Raw genomic sequence first — 24,707 nt, forward strand, 5'->3', positions numbered from 1 at the left:
ATCTAACCAGGAAGCCAAGGGAGGATCCCACAGATAATCCACACTCAGATAACTGAGAGTAGCCTGATTTTTTCTTTTGGGCTGGGGGTTGGGGAGGCTGAACTGGCCAAAACTGTTCAGGCGGGCAAGCTCTTTGAATCTCTTTGCAAGGTTACTTTTAGACAGGGAGTTTTGCCCTCGATTACCTGCGCTACCAGTCTGAGGAGCCTGGGCTTGCTCTGCGAGTTTGATGATTCTCATTTGTCCCTCCTTCCAGAGATGATACCGAAGCTTCTACAGTTGCGCTGTCTCCAGAGCTAAGAGCGTGGGGGCTCTTAGAATTTCCCCTCTGACAGAGACAAGGAGAAAGAACCTGGCAGGCAAGGTCTCAGAATGGGAGCAAATGATCTTGCTAATTGGGAGAACACGTGCCAAGTCCACTGTTCAGACACACTGAACAAGAGGAATGAGGGTGGAGAAAGGACTGAGTTGCTTTTTTTAAAAGGCCCTTTCCCCGCCTTGAGTGTGTATCCTACCCACACCCCACACCCCGCCCCCTCCCTGAAAATGATATCATTTTAGATTGATGCCTTGAAAGCCATTCTCTTTGGGGGTGGGGGAAGAGAAAGAGGGAGGTGGAGAAGGGGGAGTTAAAGGGGAGGAGGAGTGGCCTGCCAGGAGTTTTGTTTTGGTTGTAATAAAAGCCAAAGGAGTGCTGAGTTTAAACACGGGCAGCTGCTGGCGGGGCCCTGTTCGTTAGCTTTTTCGGTCTGGGTTCAGGAATCCTGCAGCTGTGGTATCTAGGACTTCTGGAACCAAAGGGGTTCGGGAGAGAGGTTGGCGACTTCTCTCTCCTCACTGCCAGTGCGAGGTGCTGGTGAGGCAGTGAAGAACTTGGTTTTTAGTTGTACACTTATGTCCCTGGGTTCCCATAGTGCTAGCCTTCAGCCTTCCCAGGAGCTCAGAATTATAGATTCAGAGAGGCAAGGATTTTAGAGATTAGCTAGTCTGATTTTGCCATTTTACAGATTAGGAAAGGGAGACCTAGAGACAAATAAATCGATTTGCCTAAAATCACCTTGGAGCTCTTTGAGCAAAGTGAGTGTTTTTTGTCCCTTTTTGTAGCCTGAGTGGTTAGCAGAGTGCTTGGCACATGAGCACTTAATAAAGACTGGCTGACATTGCTAGTAAGTGACAGAGCTGAAATTCGAATCCGAGTCTTCTGCATCTAAACCCACTGCTTCCCCCACTGACCTGCCTCTCTCGATTGTTGGTAATCTTGGTGTGCACAAGATTTAAGACTGGGAAACTCTAGGTTCTGCCACATGAAAGTATGAGAGCTCTTAGGCAGGGAATAAGAATAAAAAGACCTAAGTCTACTATATCTGCCATTTATGACCCCATGTAACCTCAGACAAGACACTAAATGTCTCTGTGCCTCAATTTTCCCATCTGTAACATTAGACTGATAAATCCCTACCTCACTGGGCTGGGAGTATCCCGTGAGGAGTGTGACAGTGCTATGTAAACAATAAAGTGTCATTCAAATGTTCAGGCTTACTCATTATGATGATAATGATTAGGGCATTTGTTTTAAGTGTTATCTCTTAATGGTGGGGATAGGAAGCACCGAGCCAGCCTTTCCTGTATCTCTTGCTTGGCTGCTGCCCCTCTCCGCCAGAACTGCCTTCATTATTGCTTGACCTGGTTAAGGTACACAGTCTTCGACTAGGGAAACAGTTTTTCCTCTGTTGGAGGCTAGCTGAAGGAAACTATGATAATCCTAAAATTTGGTCTACAAATGAAATTTTTTAAGTTGACTCACTTTTTTTTTTTAAATGTGCTGCTATCTAAAATGATCTCGGGATGATCCTTCCCACCAAGCACGTGATTAACACTAAATGTATCACATTGGCTTATCTTGATTGTCACATATCTTGTTTCTTTAAATAATAATACTTCACATTTAGATATCAGTTTTCATGTGCTGCCTTTGTTGATTCTCACAACAATCCTCTGAGTTAGGTGGGCTTAATAAGGTTAAGACACTGGCTCAAGGTCATATGGGTAATGTTTGCCTGAAGTGAGATTTGAACCCAGATCTAGCTGACTCCAAGTTCAGCACTTATCTGTACTACTACCCCATGACTGCCAGACAAGCAAGTTATGAGGCCTAGAACTTTCTGGAGTCATCTTATTGGGAGGGGAGGGAGAATCACAGAAATGCCAGACCGAGTAAATTAAGTAAGTTGATAGTCTTTGGAGGAGTACAAATGAATACATAAGTAAAAATATGTATTAATAAGGATTTGAGATCCTCTCTCCAATGTAACCTTGGTTGTCACATTTCTTCTTTGGGCCCCAATTTCCTCTTAATAACAGCAACCTATATCAGATTGCATGTCATCTTGGGGAAGAGGGAGAAGAGGGAGGGGGGAAACCTCAAAATATTGTAAAAGCGAATGTTGAAAACTAAAAATAAATAAATTAATTTTAAAAAACAAAAATTAGCAACAGCGTCTAAAGCAAGGCTTTAAGAGCCTTTCAAATACTGTCATTTTTATCCTGATCACAACCCTTTGAAGTAGGTGCTGCTATTATTCTCATTTTACAAATAAGGAAACTGAGGCAGGCAGAGGTTAAGTGACTTGCCCAGGGTCACACAAAAGTCGATGTATATATCAATTTTTTAAGATTATCAAGGTCTTCTTAAACTAGCAGGTGTCTGAGGTTGGATTTGAACTAAGGTCTTCCGGATGTACTAGATGGTTTCTAAGTTCTCTTTCAATTCTGGCATTTTATGTTATATATGTTAGGGTATATATCTTAGCATTTCACATCCTAAGATCTTTCTTCAACTGACTATATATTTTATACTCTTACTATCCCTTCCATGCCTAGTGAACCATATTCTAAGTTCAATTTTCTTAAGTTTCTTATCACTGTGACACCCTATGATGTGAATCCTTTTCACTTATTCCATTCTATGCCTATGCATCTCCTGCTCTGTTTTCATTCTATAGAAGAACTTCTTGGCTTGGGAGTCTATTTTTTTCTAATATTTCCCAACCAGGTGTTAATCTGGGTGAGTAACAATGGGAAAGTTTCGATATTCCCTCCTGGGGCTGCTTGGTATCTTTTGTGTGGTCTGTTAGGAGGTGCCATCATATTGTCAACTAGTATTTGGCAAGGACCTTTGAAGGAAAAAGAAAACAAAATATGATTGAAATTTTACAGCTCCCCCCCCCGCCCCACCGCTCTTGGAGGGGGGGAAGGACAGGAGGGACTCAGAATAATATTTACAATTGTAAAGGACCTTAGAGACCCTCTAGTACTCATTTTTACAGATGAAGAAACTGAGACCAAAAGTGGCAAAGGGACTTGCTGGAGTAGAAGGACAGAGAAGCCTTCTCCCTCCGCCCCCCCCCCCCCGCCTTCTTTTTCTTGTCTTTTCTTTTCTTTTTCTTTTTTTGGTGGGAGGGGAATTGATCTATAGAACACCCCAGAGCAGTAGTACCATTATGCCCTTCTCAGACTCAGGGGTAAACTTGTCAGTTTCCACGTGAGTTAGAAATCTGCCCTGGCTAACAGCTCTAATCTGGCCCTCTAAGGAGCGGGGCAGGGCGGGGGTTAAGTCAAACCCCAAACAATCACAACCCCCCTTGCTGTAGCGGAGCGCCGGCCGCCAGCCGCGGAACCTGGGCAGGGCGTCTTCATTCAAGCGCTCAGGGCTCTGGGCTGGGCGCTGCTCCTCGGCGCCGGCCGTCATAGTCCCCCTCCTTGGGTTCCCCTTTGCACTGCAGCTCCAGTAGTTGGGAGTAGAGACACACACAGAGACACAAGTAGTTTACATTGTTGGGTGACTTTTGCAACAACTCCCCCTGCCTTGGCCTTAACACACCGTCACTGGATTTTCTATCTTCCTTGTCTTTACTATTACTATCACTGTTTTAAATTTTTTTTAAAAAAGAATAAAGAGCCAGGAGCCCCCGCTGCGAGGCTCCCCCCCCCCCCACCCCTCTCCTCTTTTATTTTCGCTTTGTTGATTTCTGTTTTCTCCACCGACCTCTGGCATGAGTTAGCCACCAGATATGGACACCAAACATTTCCTGCCGCTGGGTGAGTTGCTCGGGTTCTTGCTGCATTTTTGAAAACGTAGGGGAATTGCCGGGCTGGGAGCGAGACGAGAGGTGGGGGTGGGGGGTTTGGGGTTTTTTTTTCTTTTGAAGGGGGGGCAGTGGGGAATGGAGCGGGAGAAAGAAACCTTGGGGGAGACTAACTACAGCGCAAACTGGGGAGGGAACGCGGGGGAGACGCGAGAAGAGTGCCCTGACTTCCGAATGGCTAAGGGGGATCGGCCGGGCTGGAGCTGGGGGAAGGGGGACTGGAGGTAGCCGGGCGATCGGGGGGCGCGGGGCGCCCCACGCGGGGGCACCGGCGTGCGTGGCTTGACTGCACCGCGGTGGAGGTGGCGGTGGAGGTGGCGGCGGCGGCTCGGGGTGGGGAAGGAGCTAGTCTCCACGTCTCCGCTGTTTCCCCAGGCTGTGCAAACGGACCGGAGTGGGCGCTTGTGCCGTTCTGGGGCGCGTGTGTGGGACCGGCAGTCCGGGGTGCCCCGAGTCCGCGGGCCCCGGGGATTCTTGTGTGTTTTTTTTGGCGAGGGGGCCACGGGTTCGTGGCAGCCTCGACCGGTGGTATGCAGACAGTGACCCCGGAGAAGCGGTGCGAGTTACGGGGGTTTGCTAAACACAGACAGCCCCCTCCCCCAATCGTAGACGAATTCCCCAGGCAGGCAGCCTCCCGACCTTAGTGGGGAAATTAGGGGTGCATGCGGAGGGGGAAGAGAAAAGTAATTGGAGTTGAGAACCTCCTGGGGAGCCCCAGTGCGCAAATTCCACGGGCTCCGGCGTCCTGGGGTCCCCCTACCCTTAACACACAGCCAAACTTTGGCGTTAAGGCTGGCCTTGACTTGGAGCAAAGGTTTATGGTGTTATAAAGGAGCTCTTTTGAGTTGTAAAAAGAGAACGGAGAGTCGTCAAGGTTGGTGGGTGCCAGCTCCCCACTCTTTGCTCTGCCTCTTTCCCCGGGGCCTGGAAGAAAGGTGGGCTGGGCCGGGTAAAAGTGTCTGCTTTCCCTTGAGGTTAATTTCATGCTAGTTTGGGGTTAGGGCTGGTAGTGGGGAGATGGAACTTAGAGGTTGCAGGTTTAAAGGGCTTGGTTGTGATTCCTCCCCCCTCATCAAATGCTAAATTTGGTTTGACTTTAACCTTACCCCTCCTCCCCAGAAAAAATCTGCCTTCTCTCTTTCTCTGCGTTTCCCTCCTCTCGAACGGCAGTCTTTTGTAGTGAGCAGTGTGGCAGAGATGAATGGGCCTGCCTGGGTTAAAGGTGATGCATGGATACATTTACGATCAAGTATTGCTTTCCAAAGGTGAGGGATTCCCGGAGAAACCCACCCCGGCCAGGCCTGGGGAAAGGCTGACTTGCCCTGCCGTGCCTGGAGCCCAAGCTGCTCCCAGGGTTGAGATTGGGAGCCAGGCGTGGAAAGCTTCCTCCTCTCCCAGGGGTTAGGTCGAAGTGTGCCTGAGCCTCCCGGCTCCTCGACAGTTAGTGGCACAGGACTGCTAAAATAACATGGAGGACTAACTTATATCAACAAAAGCCAGGAAATTCAGAGCCAGAGCTTCTGCCTAAACCACAATCCACCTCTCTCGCCTCTTAGCCTGCCTTCTTGTCTGCCTGCTTGCTGGGGAGGCTGCTCCCGTTGGCGGGTACCTAGGAACCAGCGACTCATTGACGCGAGTTCTCCACACTCCCGGCTTCAGTTCATTGCATCAGACCCTCCCTCCGCTCTCCCCAACCCTTTCAAGGAAAAAAACAACAACAATAGAACAAACCAGAAAACAACCTTGTCTGTTGTGGTTTTAATGAATGGAAATATAAAAGCAAAACTTCAGTGAGGGTGAAATTAAAAACAAACCTTCCCCCAAGAAATAGGGAAGGGTGATGGGGTAATACACGAATAGGATCTCGTATATACCTACTGAGCGGGTGGGACAATTTGGACTAGTCTATGTGGCAAACCACAGGAGCAAGAAATCCAGGGAGAGCTGTGTTGCCTGGTTATTGATCTGATATAAAACTGATTGGAACTGACTATGGGTGGTAGTGTATGTGAACAGGTTTTTATGACCAAACTGGAAGGAGGGGGCAGTGAACTAAGCCCACCTAATACTCTTCTCTGGAGGTTTCTTCCCCAAGATCCTGACACTCTCTTAAGTCTGGGTTAACAAGCACTGCATTTCTTCACTGAATGTTGGTCTGGAGAGTGTGTGTGTGTGTGTGTGTGTCTGTCTGTCTGTCTGTTTGTCTGTCTGTGTCTGTCTGTGTGTGTGTAGGTGGGGTCCGGATTGGGGTGGGGGGGAGTAAGGATTTATAAATGAATGGCTGAGAAAATATTGAGGGGAGATAACCGTAGCCAGGCTGACAGGAAAAAAATTTCTGCCTGAAATTAATTAAAAGTTAATTAAAACAGTTGATTGATAATGAAGATCCTGGATTTTCTCCCCCTGGTGAAAAAAATGGGGGCAGTTTATCGATGAAACAATAATAACATGAAGTGCCCTCCTGTCTCCCCCACAGTGGAATGTTTTACGTTGTTGGGGGGGGGGTGTAGGAGAGAAGCGACTTATTGGGGAGGTGGTATAAACAACCATCTCTGGACTACTGGAAATTATTGACATTTAAGGCACAGGTGACTAGGAGAGGTGAGGTGGGGTAAAATTAGGAATGGGCCTACCAGCAGCTCTTTGCTGCTTTTAAAGTGGTGAGCCAGCCATGGGGAGAGCTTTGCACGCCTTAGCTTAGGGCTTTCTTTGGAGAGAAGAGCTGGATTTGTACTTGTGGCTTAAGTTTTTCCCATTAAAAAAAAAAAAAGAAGAGTCGGCAAGACCTGGGGAGTGATGTGACGTTTCCCCAAATCCTTGGTAAGGAGACTGTGTGTAACTATGAGATATAGAAAGTGTACATTGATTCCTCCCTAAATAGTACCATAGAATCTTAGAACTAGAAGGGCCTTTCGGGTCGCCTAGGTCACCTCCTTTGTTATCCAGTACAGGAATACTTCTCAGGACCTAGCAGGGGGGTCATCCAGTCTTTGCTTGCATATAAGCACCAAGGGAGAGAGGTCATTACCTTACAGGGAAACCTGGTCAGTTTTCTGAAGGCTCTGTTTGTTACAATGTTCTTTAAAATGAACTGAAATTGGCCTCCCAGTCACTTCCCCACATCACACCCAGTTGTGTTCTCCAGAGCTGCAGAACGCAATCTGCTCCCTCTTCCATGTTCATATACATGCAATATTGTTTCTCTCACTCCTGGAGAGTAGGATCCCTGGGTTTAAGTTTACATGATGTCTGTCCCTTTCTCTCAAAAGACTAGAGACTGGGCCGGTTTCTTCTCTGTTAGAACAGCTCTCCCCCATCCAGGTGTCCCTCGTTGAAGTTAACTGTCTTTCTTGGGCCCAATGGGTGGTTGTTCGAGAGGCTAGTGATAGAAAGAAGTGCTGAGCATCCCTGGCTTCTCTGGGAGGAATGGACTCTGGCTAGACCTTATTTTTTCACCATTATAGCCTTGTATATATACACAGCAGTAGGATTCTCTCAGAAAGATTGCATCTGTGAAAAGAATGCACTGCCTCTCTCCTTGGTTCTCAATGGTCTCCAGGCCTTTGTTTATTTGGTTTTGCTCTCCTCTGGGCTGTCTTCCCTTCTCCCTTCAGCCCCTCTCCTTCCCTGTCTGCCCTGCCTCTTCCACACCTCCAGCCTCCACGAGATAGCTTTATTATCGCTTGCTGTGTTGGGCTAGGACAGGTGTTTTTGTTTCGGAGAAGGCGGGAGGAAGATTAGAACTTGACAACTGAATTGTTTCCTTGCTGAAAGAGATCTGTGGAGGGGAAACTCAGGCCAGGACAAGCTGTCTTACAGTGAGCTGCCGGTTCAAGGTCAGCCTCTCCAAGAGGGTTTGTCACTGGAATCTCGTTGAAGGATCAAAGAATGTCAGAGCTGGAAGGGAACCCCTAATCCAACCCCATCACTTTTTGCAGATAAGGAAACTGAGGCCCAGTGATAGAATCCCAGATCACATAGCAATTTAGTAGTAGAGATCTATGTTTTTTTCTACTTTGCTCTCCAAAGGATCATAGTATCATAGACCAAGAGCTGGAAAGGCCTTCAGGGGGTCCATCAGGTCCACTTCTTCATTTTACAGATGAGGAAACCGAGAAACAAAGAGGTGACTTGTCTGAGGTAATACAACTTCATTATGAATTACTTTCACAGTTCTGGTCTTAAAGAGAGAACCTTAGGGAAATGTTGTTAAATTTAATCCTGAGTTCTCTGCCTGACTCTATGGTCGATAAGCCATGTGACCTTGGGCAAGTCACACCTCCTCTACTGGTCTCAGTTTCTTCTGTAAAATGAAGGCATTGGATAAGATCAGAGGTTCCAAACTTTTTAGGTCATTTAAACCTTACCTCCTCCTAGTCAGTAAGAAAGGAAGTTCTAGAGTTTGCCATACACAAGTACATAAGAAATAAAGAGACTTAATTTTAATAGGATAGTAGCTTTTAAAATTTTTATTTGATAATATAGTTAGTTATATGGCTCAATTTACTAAATATTCCCTGTACCCCTGTGACAGGTATCTCTTATCCCAGTTTGGAAGAAGCCCCTGGACCTTATGTTCTGTTAATTCTCCACATTTCTAACTCTGACGTCATACAACTATGCCTAACTATATGCCTCAGGCCATGAGGGGCAGTCAGGAGTGTTTGGGGGTGTTTGTGCCCAGGACTCAAGGCTTCCCTCTGGGCAAGCCGTGCTAATAGGTTGGGGGGGGGAGTTCTTCCAGGGAGCTGCTTTCTTTGCTTGAGGGGTCCCCTTGAGACCCAGAGAAGAAGCAAATGAAAGAGAAGGCTTGGGGAATTTTGAAGCTCTTAGAAGAAAAGTCATTGTACAGCATTTAGGAAGGGAAGTGGGGAGCCTTCTGGAGCTGTGTGGAGATCACTTACTGGGCTCATCCTTCCCATTACTAATACAACTTCATTTTGACCTTTGGCACTGCTCTTAACCCTGACTCGGGATTCTGGCTGTGGCCGGGGTTCTCCAGTGGAGTGGGAGGTGGGGGTCTGCCCGCTCAGAACAGGTTCCTTATGAGCAGACCCCTGGAGGAGAACAAGAGACTTAGACTACTGTTTCATTCTTTCTAAGCCGGGGCCTAGCTCTGAATTCCTAGTGGGGTGGAAGGTACGTTTAAACTGCTACTTCCCTAAACCCTTTTGTCAACAAAGGCTAATCCCTTCGGGGTGAGTGTCTGAGGGCTGGGGTTGTGACCAGTTATTGGTCCGGGGCCAGAGGCTGTGGGGAAGCCCCACCCTTCAACTTCTCACCCTTCTTTCCCCACCCTGAAGAGAGGCACTCAGAGAAGTTGAACTCCTGATTTGATTTGTGAATCAGCTAACCACTTCCTCTGGGCCTCAGTTTCTCCTTCTGTAATCCAAATCAACTCAGCAGTTATTAAGCACCTTCTGTATGGAAGGCCCTGTGTTCAGGAATACAAAGATTTTTTAGAAAAATGGCACAGCATCTGCCTTTCAGATGCTACAAGTCTAGGGGTGGGTGAGTGTGCTACTGGTAGAGAGACATGGGAAGGAGGCTAGTAGTCTAGGAAAATTTAAAGAAGAGGAGAATACTGTGGGGTGTTAGGGGGAAGGTGCATCAGAGAAGGCTTCCTGGAAGAGATGGCACCTGAGTTGAGCCTTGAAGGAAGAGAAGGATTTTGGCACGTGGGGGATAAGCAGATTGGCCCAGGGTTGGGGAACCTGTGGCCTCAAGGCCACGTGTGGCCTTCTAGGTCTTTGGGTGCAGCCTTTTGACTGAGTCTGAGTTTTGCAGAACAAATTCTTTTATTAAGGAGATTTGTTCTGGTCAAAGGACCACACTTGAGGACTTAGAGGGCCACAGGTTCCCCACCCCTGGAAGATGTTCTCAAATACCCTTGGAGCTGAGACATTCTAAGATTGTCCCCGAAGTTGCTGCAGTCTTAAACCGCCACTGGCTTGAGAATAAGGAATGCTTGTAGGTGAGTGTTGACCATGTCTTTTCATCAGCATTCTCCCGGAAACTGCTGTTATAAAGCTGAGCTTAGAAATGGAAATGCTTGCTGGATTGGATTTATGAATTGGGAAAAAAATGTATTTGCTCTGGTGTGGTAGGAGTGGGGAGTGGTTGTGGTGGGGTTTTATAGTTAACCATTTAAGGAAAAGTGTTCACATGGCCCCTCTCTTTCCCCACCTTCCCCCCAACCCAATATCAGAGCAATAAAAGCCTAAATAATGAGAAAGCTAGTTGGTGCCGGGTCAGCTTTGGGAGCCTGAAATCTGACCAGGGGGTTTGATGATGTCATAGCTCCAGAGACCCAAATTAAAGCAAGTTCTGAAGCCTCCCAAAATAGCAGAGTCATGGTACTCTTTGAAGACAGGCCTTGCAGCTGAAGCTGGGGCCTGGGCACTATTTGTGACTTAGGAAATTTGTTTTGCTGAATACCGAGGGACCCAGCTTTTTGACCTGCAGGAGTGGGGTGGGGTGTGTGTGTGTGTGTGTGTGTGTGTGTGTGTGTGTGTGTGTGAGAACCAGCCCCAAAAGAGGACAAGGCCGAGATGCTGCCTGTGTTTTTTTTTGTTCCTTGTCTAACCATGAACTTGTTAAGGCTAGTGGTGACCTTGTATATGGAAATAAGACGGACTCCCCTGAGTAAGGCTCCCAACCCCATACTTGCTGAAACCTGTGATCAGGACTCCTAACCCTTACCCAGGAAAGTTGAAATGGAATTCTCTTATCCAGGACTCCTCTCACTGTTTGTACAGAAAATCCTGCTGTCCTGGCAAGTCAGCCTTTAGGAGACACAAGCTGGAACTAGCAGGAAATGTTGTTGAAGATAAACAAAGAATGAAAGCTGGGGGGTCCTCAAGCTTTCCTATTTTCAAGGTCTCTACAAGTTATAAGGGTTAATTTCTGAAGAGAATGCTATCTGTAACTCCCCCCAGCTCCCACCCCTTTCCTGGTTCTTTAGGAAAATGCTGGAGAAAAAGTAGCTTATATCTCTATAGCTATATCTATGTACATACAGCACTTTATATTTTTATATAGCATATATATTTTATAGTACTTTGTATAAAGGAATCTCTCAGATCTTCACAGTTGTCCTTTGGGAGCCTGGTGGAGATTGTAATCTCTACTTGGCAGAGGAGGAGACTGAGGCACAGAAAAGGAAAAATGTTCCACAGGGTGTTAGGTGGTACATTGAGTAGAGCTCTGGACCTGGAGTTAGGAAGATGTGAGTTTAAATCCAGATTGAGATATTTCCTAGCTGTGTAACCCAGGACGAATCACTTAACCTCTGCCTTAGTTTTCTTACTGTCAAATGTGGATAATAAGACCACCTCCCAAGGTTATTGTGAGGATCAAATGATAATATATACATATATATGTGTGTATATATATATGTGTGTGTGTGTATATATGTGTGTATGTGTGTATATATATATATATATATATATATATATATATATATATATATATATAATTTTTTTTAAAGATGCTTAGCACAGTGCCTGGCACATAGCAGGCACCTAATAAATGCTTGTTCCTTTTCTTACCTCCCCTCCCCACCTTAGTTAACACAGAATGGATTAGTGATTGTATTGTGTTATGGATTTTTAAAACTCTATATGGTCCATCTGTAACTTCCTTGGATTGTAGACAGCAGGCCAATGGTCATTTCTGGTGTGAAGCCATGCCTCTTGGAGATGAGGGATTCCTCGAGCTCCTGGCCCCCCAACTTTGTCACCTGATGACAACATTGTCTTACATTTTCAGATTGTTTTTCTGTTGGTGCTGATTGAAATCCTACCCATCCTTTAGGGCTAAGATTAATTACACCTCCTCCAGGAAGCTTTTATTGCCTGTACCACCCAGTTTTGCATTTTATAAGGCAAGTATACTGCCTTGTACTCCATTACTTTATTCCCTTCCATGTCTTAGTAGACATCTAATCTGACTGTGGCCAAAAACTATTTGTCTCCTTCCTGGGAACCAACCCTCTTGGTGATGGACTTGTCCAGATGTAGCCAGGTTGGTCTTTGTATAACACAAGTCCATCGATGGGACTGTACTCTGAACCTCTCCAGCCCAGTGGGACCTGATAGAGCTTGGGTGGCCCCTTTGGCATAGCCTTGGAGAGCCCCCTGTCACTTCCACAAGAGGTGAGGCTTTACCAAAGTGCTTTAATGGAGGCTAATGTCATTTGTATCCTTTATGGACAAGACTGGATGCTCCTCAAGGGCAGGAATCCGGGCTTCTGCTTTTAAAATATCCCAACCATACTTGACATAACAGATGCTTAATAAATACATATTGAATTAAGTTGACTGGTAACCCTATTTAGCTTAATTATAGCTCAAAATGATTCCTTATTGATGCTTTCCTCTCCTTGGAGGGATGTTCCCTCGCCACCCTTCTCTCCAGGTGTCTTCTCAGCAGGATGCGCTTTACTTTCTACCACCCTGCAAGTGTTTAATGAATACCTACCAGTCCATTCATTCAAAAAATATTTATTGCACAGCTACCATAGACAGGGTATCTTGCTAGCAGTCAGAGGGAACCACGGCAGAAAGGCCAGAAAGGCCTTGGTCTCTCCCCCTTTGGGAACTGAGAGTCTTGTGTGGGGACAAGACAGGTATACAACTCTGGTGCAGTGAAGACTCTGAAAAGTCAGTGAAGAAAGTAGTTAACATATACTTCCTCCAGAGTGTGATCAGGGAAGGCTCTCCGGAGGAGGCAGCGTCTGTGTTTGGACTAGAAAGAGAGGCTAATTAAGGGGACTGGTGGTTCTAAGGGCTGAAGGAAGGGGCATTCCAGGTAGAGGGAACAGTGATCATAGGCAGAGAGGCAGGAAAACATTGGATTTATTTTGAGGAAAAGCAGATAGAATTTGGCTTTTCAGTCAGTTAATAAGTATTTATTTGGCACTTACTGAGTGTGTGCCTTGTGTGTGAAGAGAAGGACTCAAGCCACACTAATGGAAGACCTTGAATTCAGTTAACGATAGGGAGCTGTGGAAGTTTTCTAAACAAGGGGGTGCACATTTAGGGTGGTATTATATTAGGCAGCTGTAGTGCAGGGTGGCTAGTTGGTGCAGTGGATACAGTGCTGGGTCTGGAGTCAGGAAGACTCATCTTTCTGAGTTTAAATCTGGCCTCAAACACTTACTAGCTGTATAACCTTGGGCAAGTCATTTAACTCTAACTCAGTTTCCTTAAATGTAAAATGAGCCAGAGAATGAAATGGCAATCCACCCCAAATGGGGTCACAAAGGGTCAGATATGACTGGAAACACCTGAATAACAAAGTAATGCAGGGAAAATAGCTAGACTATGCCTAGGTGGCAAAGTGGATAAAGTGATGGTGCTGAAGTTAGAGGACCTGAGTTCACATTCAAGACACTTTCTCACTATGTGACCCTGGGTAAGTCACTTAACCTCTTCTTGTTGCAGTTTCTTCAACTCTCAAATGGGGTAATAGTAGCATCTACTTCCCAGGGTTGTTTCGAAGATCATAGGAGATAGTTATTTAAAAAAAAATGCTTAGCACATTGCTTGACACATAGTAGGCCCTACATAAATGCTCATTACCTTCCCTTACCCCGCTTGTGTGACCTCTGACACATAGTAGGCACTAATAAATGTTTATTACCTTCCCTTACCCCTCTTGTGTGACTTCTGACACATAGTAGGCACTATATAAATGTTTATTACCTTCCCTTACCCTGCTTGTGTTACTTTGGGTAAGTCAGGTCCCTTTTCCTCAGTTTTGTCCTTTGCAGAAGAGGAATAATATTACTCTTAGTACCTGTCTCAGAGGGTTATTGTGATGAAAGCACTTTGTAAATCTTAAAATACTTTTGGAAAGTGAATTATTATTAAGACAAGAGTTGTGTGTAGATAAGATTAATCTGACAGCCTGTGCAGGATGGATCTGAAGGGGAAAGCCTGGAGGCAGGAAGACGTTAAGATGCTGTTACAACAGGTAAGGGAGAAAGAGGAGGAGACAGTGGAAACCGAGTTTTATTGTGGAAGATAAGAACTGTTATGTATATAATAGAAGTGACTGAACAAGTTAAAAGTATATGGATTTAATGGAATAACCATTGTGCTTCTAAGAAGTGATAAAAGTGAAGGTTTCATAAAAACCTCTGGAAAGAAAACAGAGTGGGGGGAGCAGAACCAGGAGAATATTAAAGTTTTGAAAGACCTAAGAAGTCTGTCCCAATTTTCCCAGATCTTCTCCAACATTTATCATTTTACTTTTTTTTTTGTTATATTAGCCAATCTGATTGGTATGAGGTGGTACCTAAGAGTTGTTTTAATTTGCATTTCTCTAATCAAAAGTGATTCACTTATGCATATAGATGCCTTTGATTTCTTCATCTAAAAACTGCCTGTTCATATCCGTCAACGATTTATCAATTGAGGAATGGCTTGTATTCTCATAAATTTGACTTGGTTATCTATATATTTGAGAAATGAGGCCTTTATCAAGACATTTGCTCTAAAGATTGTTTCCCAGCTTTTGCTTTCCTTCTAATCTTGGTTGCATTGGTTTTGTTTGTACAAAATCTTTTAAGACCTGAGAATTCTGATCAGTGTAGTAATCAGAGGACCAATAGAGAATGCTATCCATTTGCTCCTGAGAGAAAGGTATGATAGGCAAAAGACATGGACGACATGGGAATTTGTTTAGCTTGGCTTTGCTTATCCAACGTTAGGGTTTTGTTTTTCTCTTTTTTTTATTAGATACAAGGGATAAAAATATACGTGTGATAATTGAAAAAATAAAAAACCGAATTAAAAAAGAAAAAAGAGCATGGAGTAAGAAGAGCTGGGTTCAAATGCTGACTGAAATTATCAAGACTCTTTGCTTCTCAATGAGGCTGTTTCCTCATCTTTAAGTTGGAAATTATAATTGATACCACCTTCCTCACTTAGGTAGTAAGAAAAAAGATTTTGTGTACTTTAAAGTGTCATGTAAATGTTAAGTTATTTGACATCATGGAGGGGAACATAAATTGCATGGGAAAGTAAGGGAAGAAGGCCCCCAGGCCCTGCCTGCCCTCTAGGCATTTTTATCCTTCTTTCCTTGAAACCTGGACCAGACCTGGCTTGTAGGGGTGGTCTGTGGATGTGGCGGTCTAATTAGGCCAGCTGGCAATGTTCTCCTGTCAGGAGAAAGGGCTGACTGATCTTGGAAATCCAGCTCTAGGCAAAACCTTCAGCTGAGCCCCTATGCCAAGTGACAGGGACAGAACAGTGGGGATGCTCCCTAAGGAGGGAATAGAATGCTGTTGGTTAATGAAGGAAGTAACTTGGGGTTCCTTACGTTTCTGGGCCTGTCAGGGGCAGGGTGGGTGATACAGGAAAGAGGTGATAGGTGGAGGAGCTGCCCTAGTGGGAATGATCCCTTGTGTTGAGTTGGGGGAAATCGTATATGGAAGGATGAGGATCTCTGTTCAAGGAGCTACAGGTTGACTGCCCTCCTCGCCGCCCCCCCCCCCTTCCCCCAAGTCTCTTTCCTTTCTTTGACTTTATTATGATGATTATTTTTTTTTTTGAGCCACAGTAACCCTGAAGGAACTGGAAGGGCCTGGTTGGTACATTTAGGTTCCAATTCTGCTTGGTTACTGATGTTTCCATGGGAACCCACCACCGACTTAGCCAGGAAACCTCAAGGAATCAGTGGGGCTTGTGGTGGTTGAGATTACTGCCAGAGGAACAGTTTCCTGATTCTGCATGGGTGGAGCTGGTCACTTGGAACACTACCTGGGACCCTTGGGATCGTAGGCTAGTGGGTCTTACTCTTTCCGGTGACATCCTGGGAAATGGGGGGAGGCGCGGATTCAGAGATAAAAGGTGCCCATAAAATGGTAATGGTGCTTGCATCTGGGTGCGACATTTTTCCTGGGCCTTTTTCTTGACCGCTCTCAACTAAATAAATCAATTGGGTTTTATGGACTCTGAATGGAAAGGGTGAAAGGGGAGATTCTGAAACTCAGGTCCTTGGCAAGGTGAGACCGCCCCACAAAGGAGATGGCTCTCTGTGGCCCCAGGGGCCCCATGATGTCAGGCAGGGTGACCAGCGGGACTTCCGGGTGGCTGGCCTCCCTGGCCCCTCCCCCGCCGTGGGACATTTACATTTTATTAGGTGTAGTTCACTCACTTTCTCTAGCCTGCCCCACCCCCCTTCAGGCCCCTGGCTTTGTACTCCCCTGATGAGACAGAGTTTTCTCTGAACTCTAAGGGATTTGGGGGGAGGTCAGGAGGGTTCCTCAGGACAGCCCTGCCCCTCCATCACCATCATCTGTCGCTGAGGTCTTTCTGGTCCCCTGGCACATGGTGTCCGTTAGTGGACTCTGGCACTAGTAATTGTGTGACACTGAGTGAATTAAAGAGCTAGGAGAGATCTTAGAGATCCTTTAATCCCATACCCTCATTTTTACAGGTGGGGAAACTGAGACCCAGGAAAATGACTGACCTAAGGTCACCCCGCTAAGGAAGTGACAGCTGGACCCTATTAAACTTTCTGAACCTTAGTTTTCCCATCTTTAAAATAAAATAATAATTTCACTCTCTTAAAGAGTTATTTTATATAAATGCTCCATAATTCAGATATTGTTCTAGGTTAGTGAGTGACAGAATCTTATTTTTATAGAGTACTTTATGTACTTTTTTTCTTGCTCTGACGCTCTAAACTGCTAGTGGTAAGTTTCTTACCTACCCTCTCAATCCTCGTATTAGCTCTGTGAAGTGGTTATAGTATCTGTCATTTAACAGTTGTGGAAACTGAGGTAAAGTGAATTTTATTTGTTCTGTTTTGCCCATTTTGCCTCATACCCCCAAGTTTGAGTTTCTCATTAAGCTTGTTAGACATGGTGACCATTCACCCTGGATTTTCTAGAATAGTTCCAGATTTCAAGAAAAAAACATTTGTAAAAGGACTGCCCTTCAGACCATGGGCTCTGCTTTTTGTTTCAGAAAATATATTCACCGTACAGTTGGAAAGCTGGCTGTGGTTAGGATGGGGGTTCTCAGTAACCTGGTGCTGCGTCGAAATGATGCCACACTCAGGAAGGGGGTGAAATTTGGAGTAGTGGTGAACCCCTCCCTCCCAAACTGTGCAGTCACAAAAATTTAACTCTCCCTTCTTGACTTGGCAAGTGTAGCTTTCTTATTATTTTGGAAAACCCTAGAGCATTCTGCAGGCCCCGGGTCCTTAAGCAATCCCCTTGTAAGTAAGTAAGCAAGAGGGAGAGGCCTAGCTCTCTCCACATCCTCTTAAGAGGAATCTGGGGGAAAAATTGTACAGAATAGAAGGCTTGGTGACGGGGCTGGGGCGGGGGGGAGAGGATGAATGAAGAGGAGGGTGGGGAGAAGGAAAGGGGCTGCTTCTGCACACACCCCAGCCCTGTGTGAGATATTCAACTCACAGACAGTAAAATTGCACCCTAGAGTTACGAAGCAATTGTCTAGCTCAGCAGCCGAATGAGCATGAAATGGTCCAGAAAGTAGCTAAATAAAATTGGCTAAGGCAGATGCATGAAAATAATGGGATATAGATGTATGTATATCTATCTATATATATTTATATATGTGTATGTGTATTCATATACTAGATAGACTTATCTCTCTATAGTATGGTATAGACAGACTCAGAATACACAGTTTTAAAATGTGTATTATTCATTCTGTGTGTGTGATTGTGTGTATGTGTAATGGATATGACTGATGTGGGAATTGTTTTTCTAGGTCTCCTGAAATGCTAGTTGGTTGAGTTGCCTTGTCTTTGTGGTTCCTTGTATCCTCCCCGGCACCTCCCCCGGCCCCCCAATTCCTAGCCCACACACCTTTGCAGTAAAAGTAAAATACAGAGTTGATGAGCTATGTTTCCTTGTTTTATTTCTTCTGACTTTTTCTCTTTCCTGATCTGAGAGTTCTACCTGTTCTCCCCGCTCCCCTCTTCCGCCAACTGCCCCATGCCCAGATTGGGAGCTAGCAGTTGGTGATAGGAAGATAGGCCTGTGCCCATCCTAGTTTGGAAGTGTGTGGATTTGTGTGAAAAGTAATTCAATCCAGAGGCCCCTAGTGGGGAGTGTGAAGCCCTCAGGAGCTGCCAGTTTGGCCTTTGTATCCAGTTGGTGCTTACTTAGTGCCCTGTGAAGATACAGTGAAGTAGGAGATCTCATATTCTAAAAGGGAACAAGAGTAGCCCATAGAAAATAGAGGAACAAAATAAGGCGACAAGATTTGCCAAACCTATGTGCTGTTGTAGCTCAGGGAAAGGAGAAATGGGGTGGGCTTCCATAGTGGAAAATGATGGGAATGTGGACACGAGCCGTGATAAGAGAAGGTTATATTATTTTTATTTAATCATCTTATTGGACGGCTTCTTTTTCTGGTAACATTCTAGTAATCTAGATGTCAAGTGTGAGCTAGAACTTTGAGGCCTGCTACAAGGATGAGACATACACCTCTTAAGACCCTAAACAAATGCTTTTTCAGTGGCCCCTTGGTTTTTGCTTTTTCCATCTTCATCCACTATATTCCTTCTTTCTTCCCTCTCTTCCTTATGAAGGGCTGATGTGACCTCTTGGAGGCCTGCCCTGCACCTAGTTTTATTAGCTTTGTGAGAGAAAACTCTATTTAAAATCCATCTGTTTTCCTTTGGAGCTTATTGAGAAAATTTTTTTTTACCAGACCCTTTAGAGCTCTAAGGAATCTGAGTGGATCAGCCCAACCCCCTCATTTTGCAGTATGGAAACTTGTCCTTAGGTGAAGTGAGTGGCCTAAGGCCATATGGTTGGCTAGGGGCAGCTGTAAGGGCATTGCATGGTGGAGAGAATGCTTGCTAGGCATGGAGTCAGTAAGACTTGGGTTCAGATCTCACCTCTGACACTAGCTTGGGTGATCATAGGTAAATCATGAAACCCTTCTGAGTGTGAGTTTCTCATCCTTAAAATGAGGGGTTCAACTAGATGGCCTTTTAAGGGTGCTTCCAGCTCTAATTCAATGAGCCCGACCCAGTGCTTTGAGAACTCCTATGTTCCACTCCGCATAGTACATTGCATATCATAGACTTAATTAGTATTATTGGTCTGACAGTATAAAGTCCTTGGTTCAAATTGTGGCTCTTTTAGGAACTAGGTATGTGACTTTAGAGAAAATCGATTTTCTTTCTCTGGGTGCTTCAGTTTTTTTTCATTTGTAAAATGAAGGGGTTGGCATAGATGATCTCTAGGGTCCCATCCAGTGCTCACATTCGCTTATCCTAATTAGTGGCCCATTTTTATCAGCTGCTTTAACACTTTCCCCCTTTTTCTCCTTTATCTCTTCAACAAAATTCTGTTATGTTCACCTGCTACCTAATTAACACCCAGATAGGCTTCACACCTGCTGGAGACTTGGTCTTTTAACCTGAACCCTGACTCTTCTGGGACGCCTGGATGATCTTTAACACAATTGAGACTAACTGTAGGTTACTCGACAGAGGTTTCCCCTAGGACTGACATTCTAGGTTTACTGCCCTAGAGACCCTTTAGAGGGGAGTAAAGTTGCATTTTGGAGATAAGGCCAATTTTCCTCCGGGTCAATTTTGATCTTAGCCTGGTTCCCAGAGAAGGGTTTCCACTCTGTTTTGTAACCTTGAAGGGGATTTTAGCTATGGTGGATAAAAAAAATGCTGGTCTAGATAGGACAGATAGGCTCAAGGCAGAGATTTGTATTCCAAGTTGGTTATGACTTTAAAACCAAAACCACTTGAGCCTGTAGCCACAGATAAAGATAGTAAAACACCATTGACCTTGGACTGTGATCTAGAACTCACTCTGCTGCCTTGGCTTATGGGCCAGATAATAACAGCTAGTATTTTTGTATAGAACTTGAAGGTCTACAAAACCCTTTTACATATATCATCTTATCTGAACTTCAGAACAGCCCTATCAGGTCAATGCTATTGTAATCTTCATATTTCCATCTGTCAAATGAAGAGGGTTGGACTAGATTCTAGAAGATCTTCCAAGGGCTTTTTCAGCTCTGGAATCATGTTATCCTGAGACTCCAGCCATCCTGGAGAGAGTGGAATGTCCAGCATCCAGTAAACCTGGTCTTGGCTGTCTAGGCAGGAGTTCCTGGGGTGAGAGAGGCTAAAGTTTAGGAAGAGGGCTAGTAATCAGTGAATGGAAACCAAAGTTCCTTCTCTTCTTCTAGACCAGGGGTGGGGAACCTGCGGCCTTGAGGCCACATGTAGCCCTCTAGTCCTCGAATGTGGCCCTTTCACTGGTCTAGACCCCTGGTCTAGACTCTGCAGAGAAGTGATGGGTTTTTCACGCTTCCTATTTTATATGGCAGTTTTGGAAGTAACCCATCTCACTAACAAGGGAGTCTGTGCCTAATCTGGCAGAAAAAAGAGGCCCAGAAGTAGAAAGGTAGAGTTTTTTGGAATATCTTTGGATTCTCCACTAGACTTTGGGAGACAGAACTTGTTGCTCTTATAGCTTATGAGTGGCTGGATGGCTATGGTAGCTTCTTTGAAAGTCTTTTCTCTTTTAGCTGTCCCTCCCTCTGCTTGCCTGGGTTGCCCAGGGCTGACTTTCATGTTGGTCTGCATTCCAAAGCCATGTAAAATGCAGTCTCCAATTTCCTTCTCCACCCCTCACCCCCCAAACCCATTGTTGGGCCTGCCCCCTTCAGATCCATAGAAAAAGATCTGGTAGATTTTTTTTTTTGCATCCCCCTCTAAACCACTCATTTCTCTCTTGCTTGATTTTGGGTGTTATAAGAATGTTCTCTAGTCCTTCGTTCTACTCCAGAATACGTGACTGGCTGACCACAGGGCCGTGCAATCTCAGGCTGGAAGTTGCTGCTCAGTTATCAAGAAAGGACTGATATTTAGAAAGTAAATCTGAAGAAGACAGCCTCGAGGTTCTTGGCAGCATTGAGCAGAGGCCTCCTGATCACCTTTCATAACACTGTTCCTTCTCCCAATTTGGATGCTTTTCTTCAGTTTCATCTCTCTTGGGGTGCTCGACTCTGTTTTGGTGTGTGTGTGTGTGTGGGGGGAGTGACTGTGTAACCAACTGCAGGAAGTGCATGAGAAGGGGCCTGGGGCCTTTCCCAGCCCACCCCATTTGAAAGTGGTTTGAAGAGTGAAGTGGGGGTTGGAGGGGCGGGACCGGCAACTGCCATGCATCCCTGTGGATTTACTGCAATCTGCTATAGACTGTGGGGAGGCAGGGGGGCCTTGTCTGAACTGTCTTTGTATTTCTCCCAGTGCCCCTAGTGTAGTGCTCCGTGTATAGTAGGTGTTTAATAAATGCTGGGAGGAAGGAATGCATAAAATGAATGAGTTTATATTTCTTCCCTTGTTCCCGTTTAAGGGAGGGGCCAACTCCCCTCCCTTCTTCCCCAGCACTTGGGTTTCATCATCATTGGATCAATGAGTCATAGGATTACAGGATTTAGGGCTCAAATTCACTTCCCTTGATTTCTCTTCCACACCTAGATTGGAGATAGTGGATAGAGGCCGAGCTGACCCTTGATATCTGTCCCTGGAGACTTGGATTCAAGTACTTCCTCTTATTCACCTTGAGCAAATCTCTAAACCTCTCAGTGCACCTGGCTATGCTAATACTGAAGTTGCTGATATGCATTGATGTGGCCCGTGTTATGGGTAGAGTTCCCTGTATCAATATATTTTGTATCTCCCTTAGGGTTAGCCTCTAGGGATACAAAAATCAATGGAGAAACAATCCTTTACCTTCAAGAAGCATATATTTTCCTGGAAGGGACCTGTGAGGTCTTCTAGTCTCAGCCCACTCATTTTATAGGTCAGGAAATTAAGGCCTGGAAAGGAGCAAGTAATTTACCTGAGGTAGGTAAGGAAGATTAACACCATTTCTGAGGACCAGCAGTAGGCTCAGCTCTTCCGGGAATCTGAAGCCCTTCTGGGAGCCTTGGGAGAATGAGGAGAGATGTTTGTCTTATAAGAGTTTAAAAGATGGGATAGGGGTAGACAAGATATAGATATGTAAAGATAGCCTTGGGCTAAGGATATGGACTGGGTCTGTGATTTAAAAGACAATAAAATCTGTGTCTAGTGACTGGTAAAGATGGTTAACCAGAGTTCAGAGGAGAGAGAGAGATCTCTATGGGTTGGTCAGATTTCTCAGAGAAGGTGTGGGATTTCCTGGATTCAGAGAGCCCAGATGGGGAGGACATTTCACCTAGTGGGAACTAGAGGAAGGCTCCAGACCCGTTGAGGGAGGACCGGTTTGGCTGGAGCTGGAGGTTGGAGTAGGAAAATCAGAGATAAGACTCTAACTGTAGAAGTTAGGAACCAAATTATGGAGGACATGGAGTGCCAGGCCAAGGGAGTTTGGACTTTATTCAGTACGTCATAGGGGAGCCATTGAAGCATTTTGAGTGGGGGAAAATGACATGAACAAACTTTTATTACCACCATTTTGCTCCCTCTGTGTGTGTGTGTTAACTTTCTATGACTGCCTCACCCTAAACTTAGTTCATCTGGTAATGTAATGTCTTGCCTCCCTTGAGTGATAACAGTAAATGCTCAGATGCCCTATTGACGTGGCCAGCCCAATATCGGGATGCTTTGATAAAATGAGGCGGTGTGCAAAATGCCTTTTACATATTAGCCTTAATTATCTCTCTCTCTCTCTCTTTTTTTAATAAGCTGTAGGTTTATGGAGGGGGTGGCCTACAATGAGCCATCCATGTCAGTCAGTCAGTATTTATTAAGCGCCTGCTGTGTGCCAAGCACTTTGCTAAGCTGCTAAGGGTACGAGAAAGAGGCAAAAGACAACTCCTGCTCTCAAGGAGCCCACGGCTAATGGGGAAAAAACAACTCAAAAACAACCTTGAACAAATGTCCTTTCCTTAGATTCCCCTGTGAAGCAACAGCAGATTTGCTTGTATGTCTGACTGGTCAGGGTCAAGGGTGCAATTGGATTGGGAAACACCCCCCAAATATTGGGTACTACCCTGGAGGCACCGGCCAGTTATTCCCTGAATGTATCCTGCCCCTGACTGCGTTTAACTTCCCTTTGGTGTTGGGCATCGGGCCATTCAGTGGTTCCATTGTTTGTAAATTTATGGAGACCTCAGATAAACACTGCGGAGTTCAAAGGAGTGGACCTGTGAAGGGAATTCACTTGCCATTTGTAATGAGGTTACTTATTTAACAGGTTTCCTCTGTCAAACCACTGAGAAATTACTTGAAGGCTTGGAAACCTGGGACATTTTGAACTGTAGTGGGGACTTAAGCGTCAGCATAATTGACCAATTTAACTTAAGTATCAACATTTGCCTGGGGCAGAGGTCAGCCAGCCTGAAAGCCGAGCTGGCCAAAGTCTGTTGCTTTGTGAAGGCTATTTATTTAGCGCTTTAAGGGGGAGCGGCAGGCCAAGGTTTGGGAAGTGCCCCAGAGTCCATGTTCTCTTTACCTCTGCCTTCCCCTCCCCACCCCACCTCCATTCAAGGGCTTTTCACCAGGTGCTGCTGATAGATGGATTCAAAAGGACTGAAAATTTGATTATGACAATCATCGTTTTCAGTTATCCGAGACTTCTAACCAGTTTTCCCACCTGTAAGTCTGTTGTTCTCTCTCCAATCCATCCGCCACTACCCTGTTCAAGGAATCTTTCCAACATACTTCTGCTAGCTACTCAAACACTTTTCTTGGCTCCCCGTTACTTGTCGAATTAAGTTCTGTCTGTGGATCCTGGGATTCGAGGTCCTCTATGATTTGATTCCAACCTACCTGTTTAGGCTTCTGGGACTGGTAGCATTATCCCTCTCTATCCTTCTGTTTACATCCTGCCCTCTCCCATTTCAAAGCCTTTGCTTTCACTGTTGACCATGAATAGAATGAATATTTACCCGATTTACCGCCCCCCCCCCCACCTGTTGGAGGCCCTTCTTTAGAGGCCCAACTCAGGTGCCATCTCCTCCACAAAATTTTGGTGGTCTTCTCTCTCCCCCGGGAAGTGATAGTGATCTCTCCAACCTCAAATCTTATAGCACTTTGCTTGGAACTCTGCTTTGCAGTTGTCTTCCTGTCTTTGTGAGGGTTATTTGTTTAAGTTCTCCCATTAGATTTACTCCTTGGGAGCTGGCTTTTGTTTCTAGCTCAAGCTTAAAGTGCTTAACAGGTGATTGTCGAGTCTGCCCTAGTGAGGGGAACCAGGATTGGATTAAATCCCAAAGAATGGGTAATCCCCAAACCACAAGTTTAGGCCAAGTACTGGGCTTGTTGGCTGGAGGTTTCTTCTGTTAATGTTGCAGGCTCCATTCACTCTTGTGGGGGACAGATCGGACCTATTAGTGTTGGATGAGAGACGTTGACCAGATGACCGTACAGTACAATCTGTGCATGCCTAGTGGACAGATTACTCACTTTGCATGCATCTCTGTAGAGAGATGACAGTATCATCTGATACCATCTCTGGCTTAGAGGTCACTTTTAGATGGATCTTTGGAATCTTGGGGCAAGGCAATATACATTTTAGAATTACCAGCACCACCCCCCCTTTCCCTGTCCCTC

The 24,707-nt window shown here is 45.3% G+C and overlaps 1 protein-coding gene across 1 annotated transcript in view; it reads left to right on the forward strand.

Annotated features, from left to right (window-relative positions):
* Positions 1-3,996: 3,996 nt before the first annotated feature.
* The window catches only part of RXRA (retinoid X receptor alpha), a 289,592-nt gene continuing 268,881 nt past the window's right edge, over positions 3,997-24,707 (forward strand). Inside the window, exon 1 of the mRNA XM_036751476.1 lies at positions 3,997-4,098. Coding sequence (XP_036607371.1) covers positions 4,071-4,098 — 28 coding nt within the window. The 5' untranslated portion in view covers positions 3,997-4,070. The remainder of the gene's footprint in view (positions 4,099-24,707) is intronic.

The sequence above is a fragment of the Trichosurus vulpecula genome, chromosome 3 (assembly GCF_011100635.1).
Source record: "Trichosurus vulpecula isolate mTriVul1 chromosome 3, mTriVul1.pri, whole genome shotgun sequence".
In the NCBI taxonomy this organism is placed as follows: domain Eukaryota; kingdom Metazoa; phylum Chordata; class Mammalia; order Diprotodontia; family Phalangeridae; genus Trichosurus; species Trichosurus vulpecula.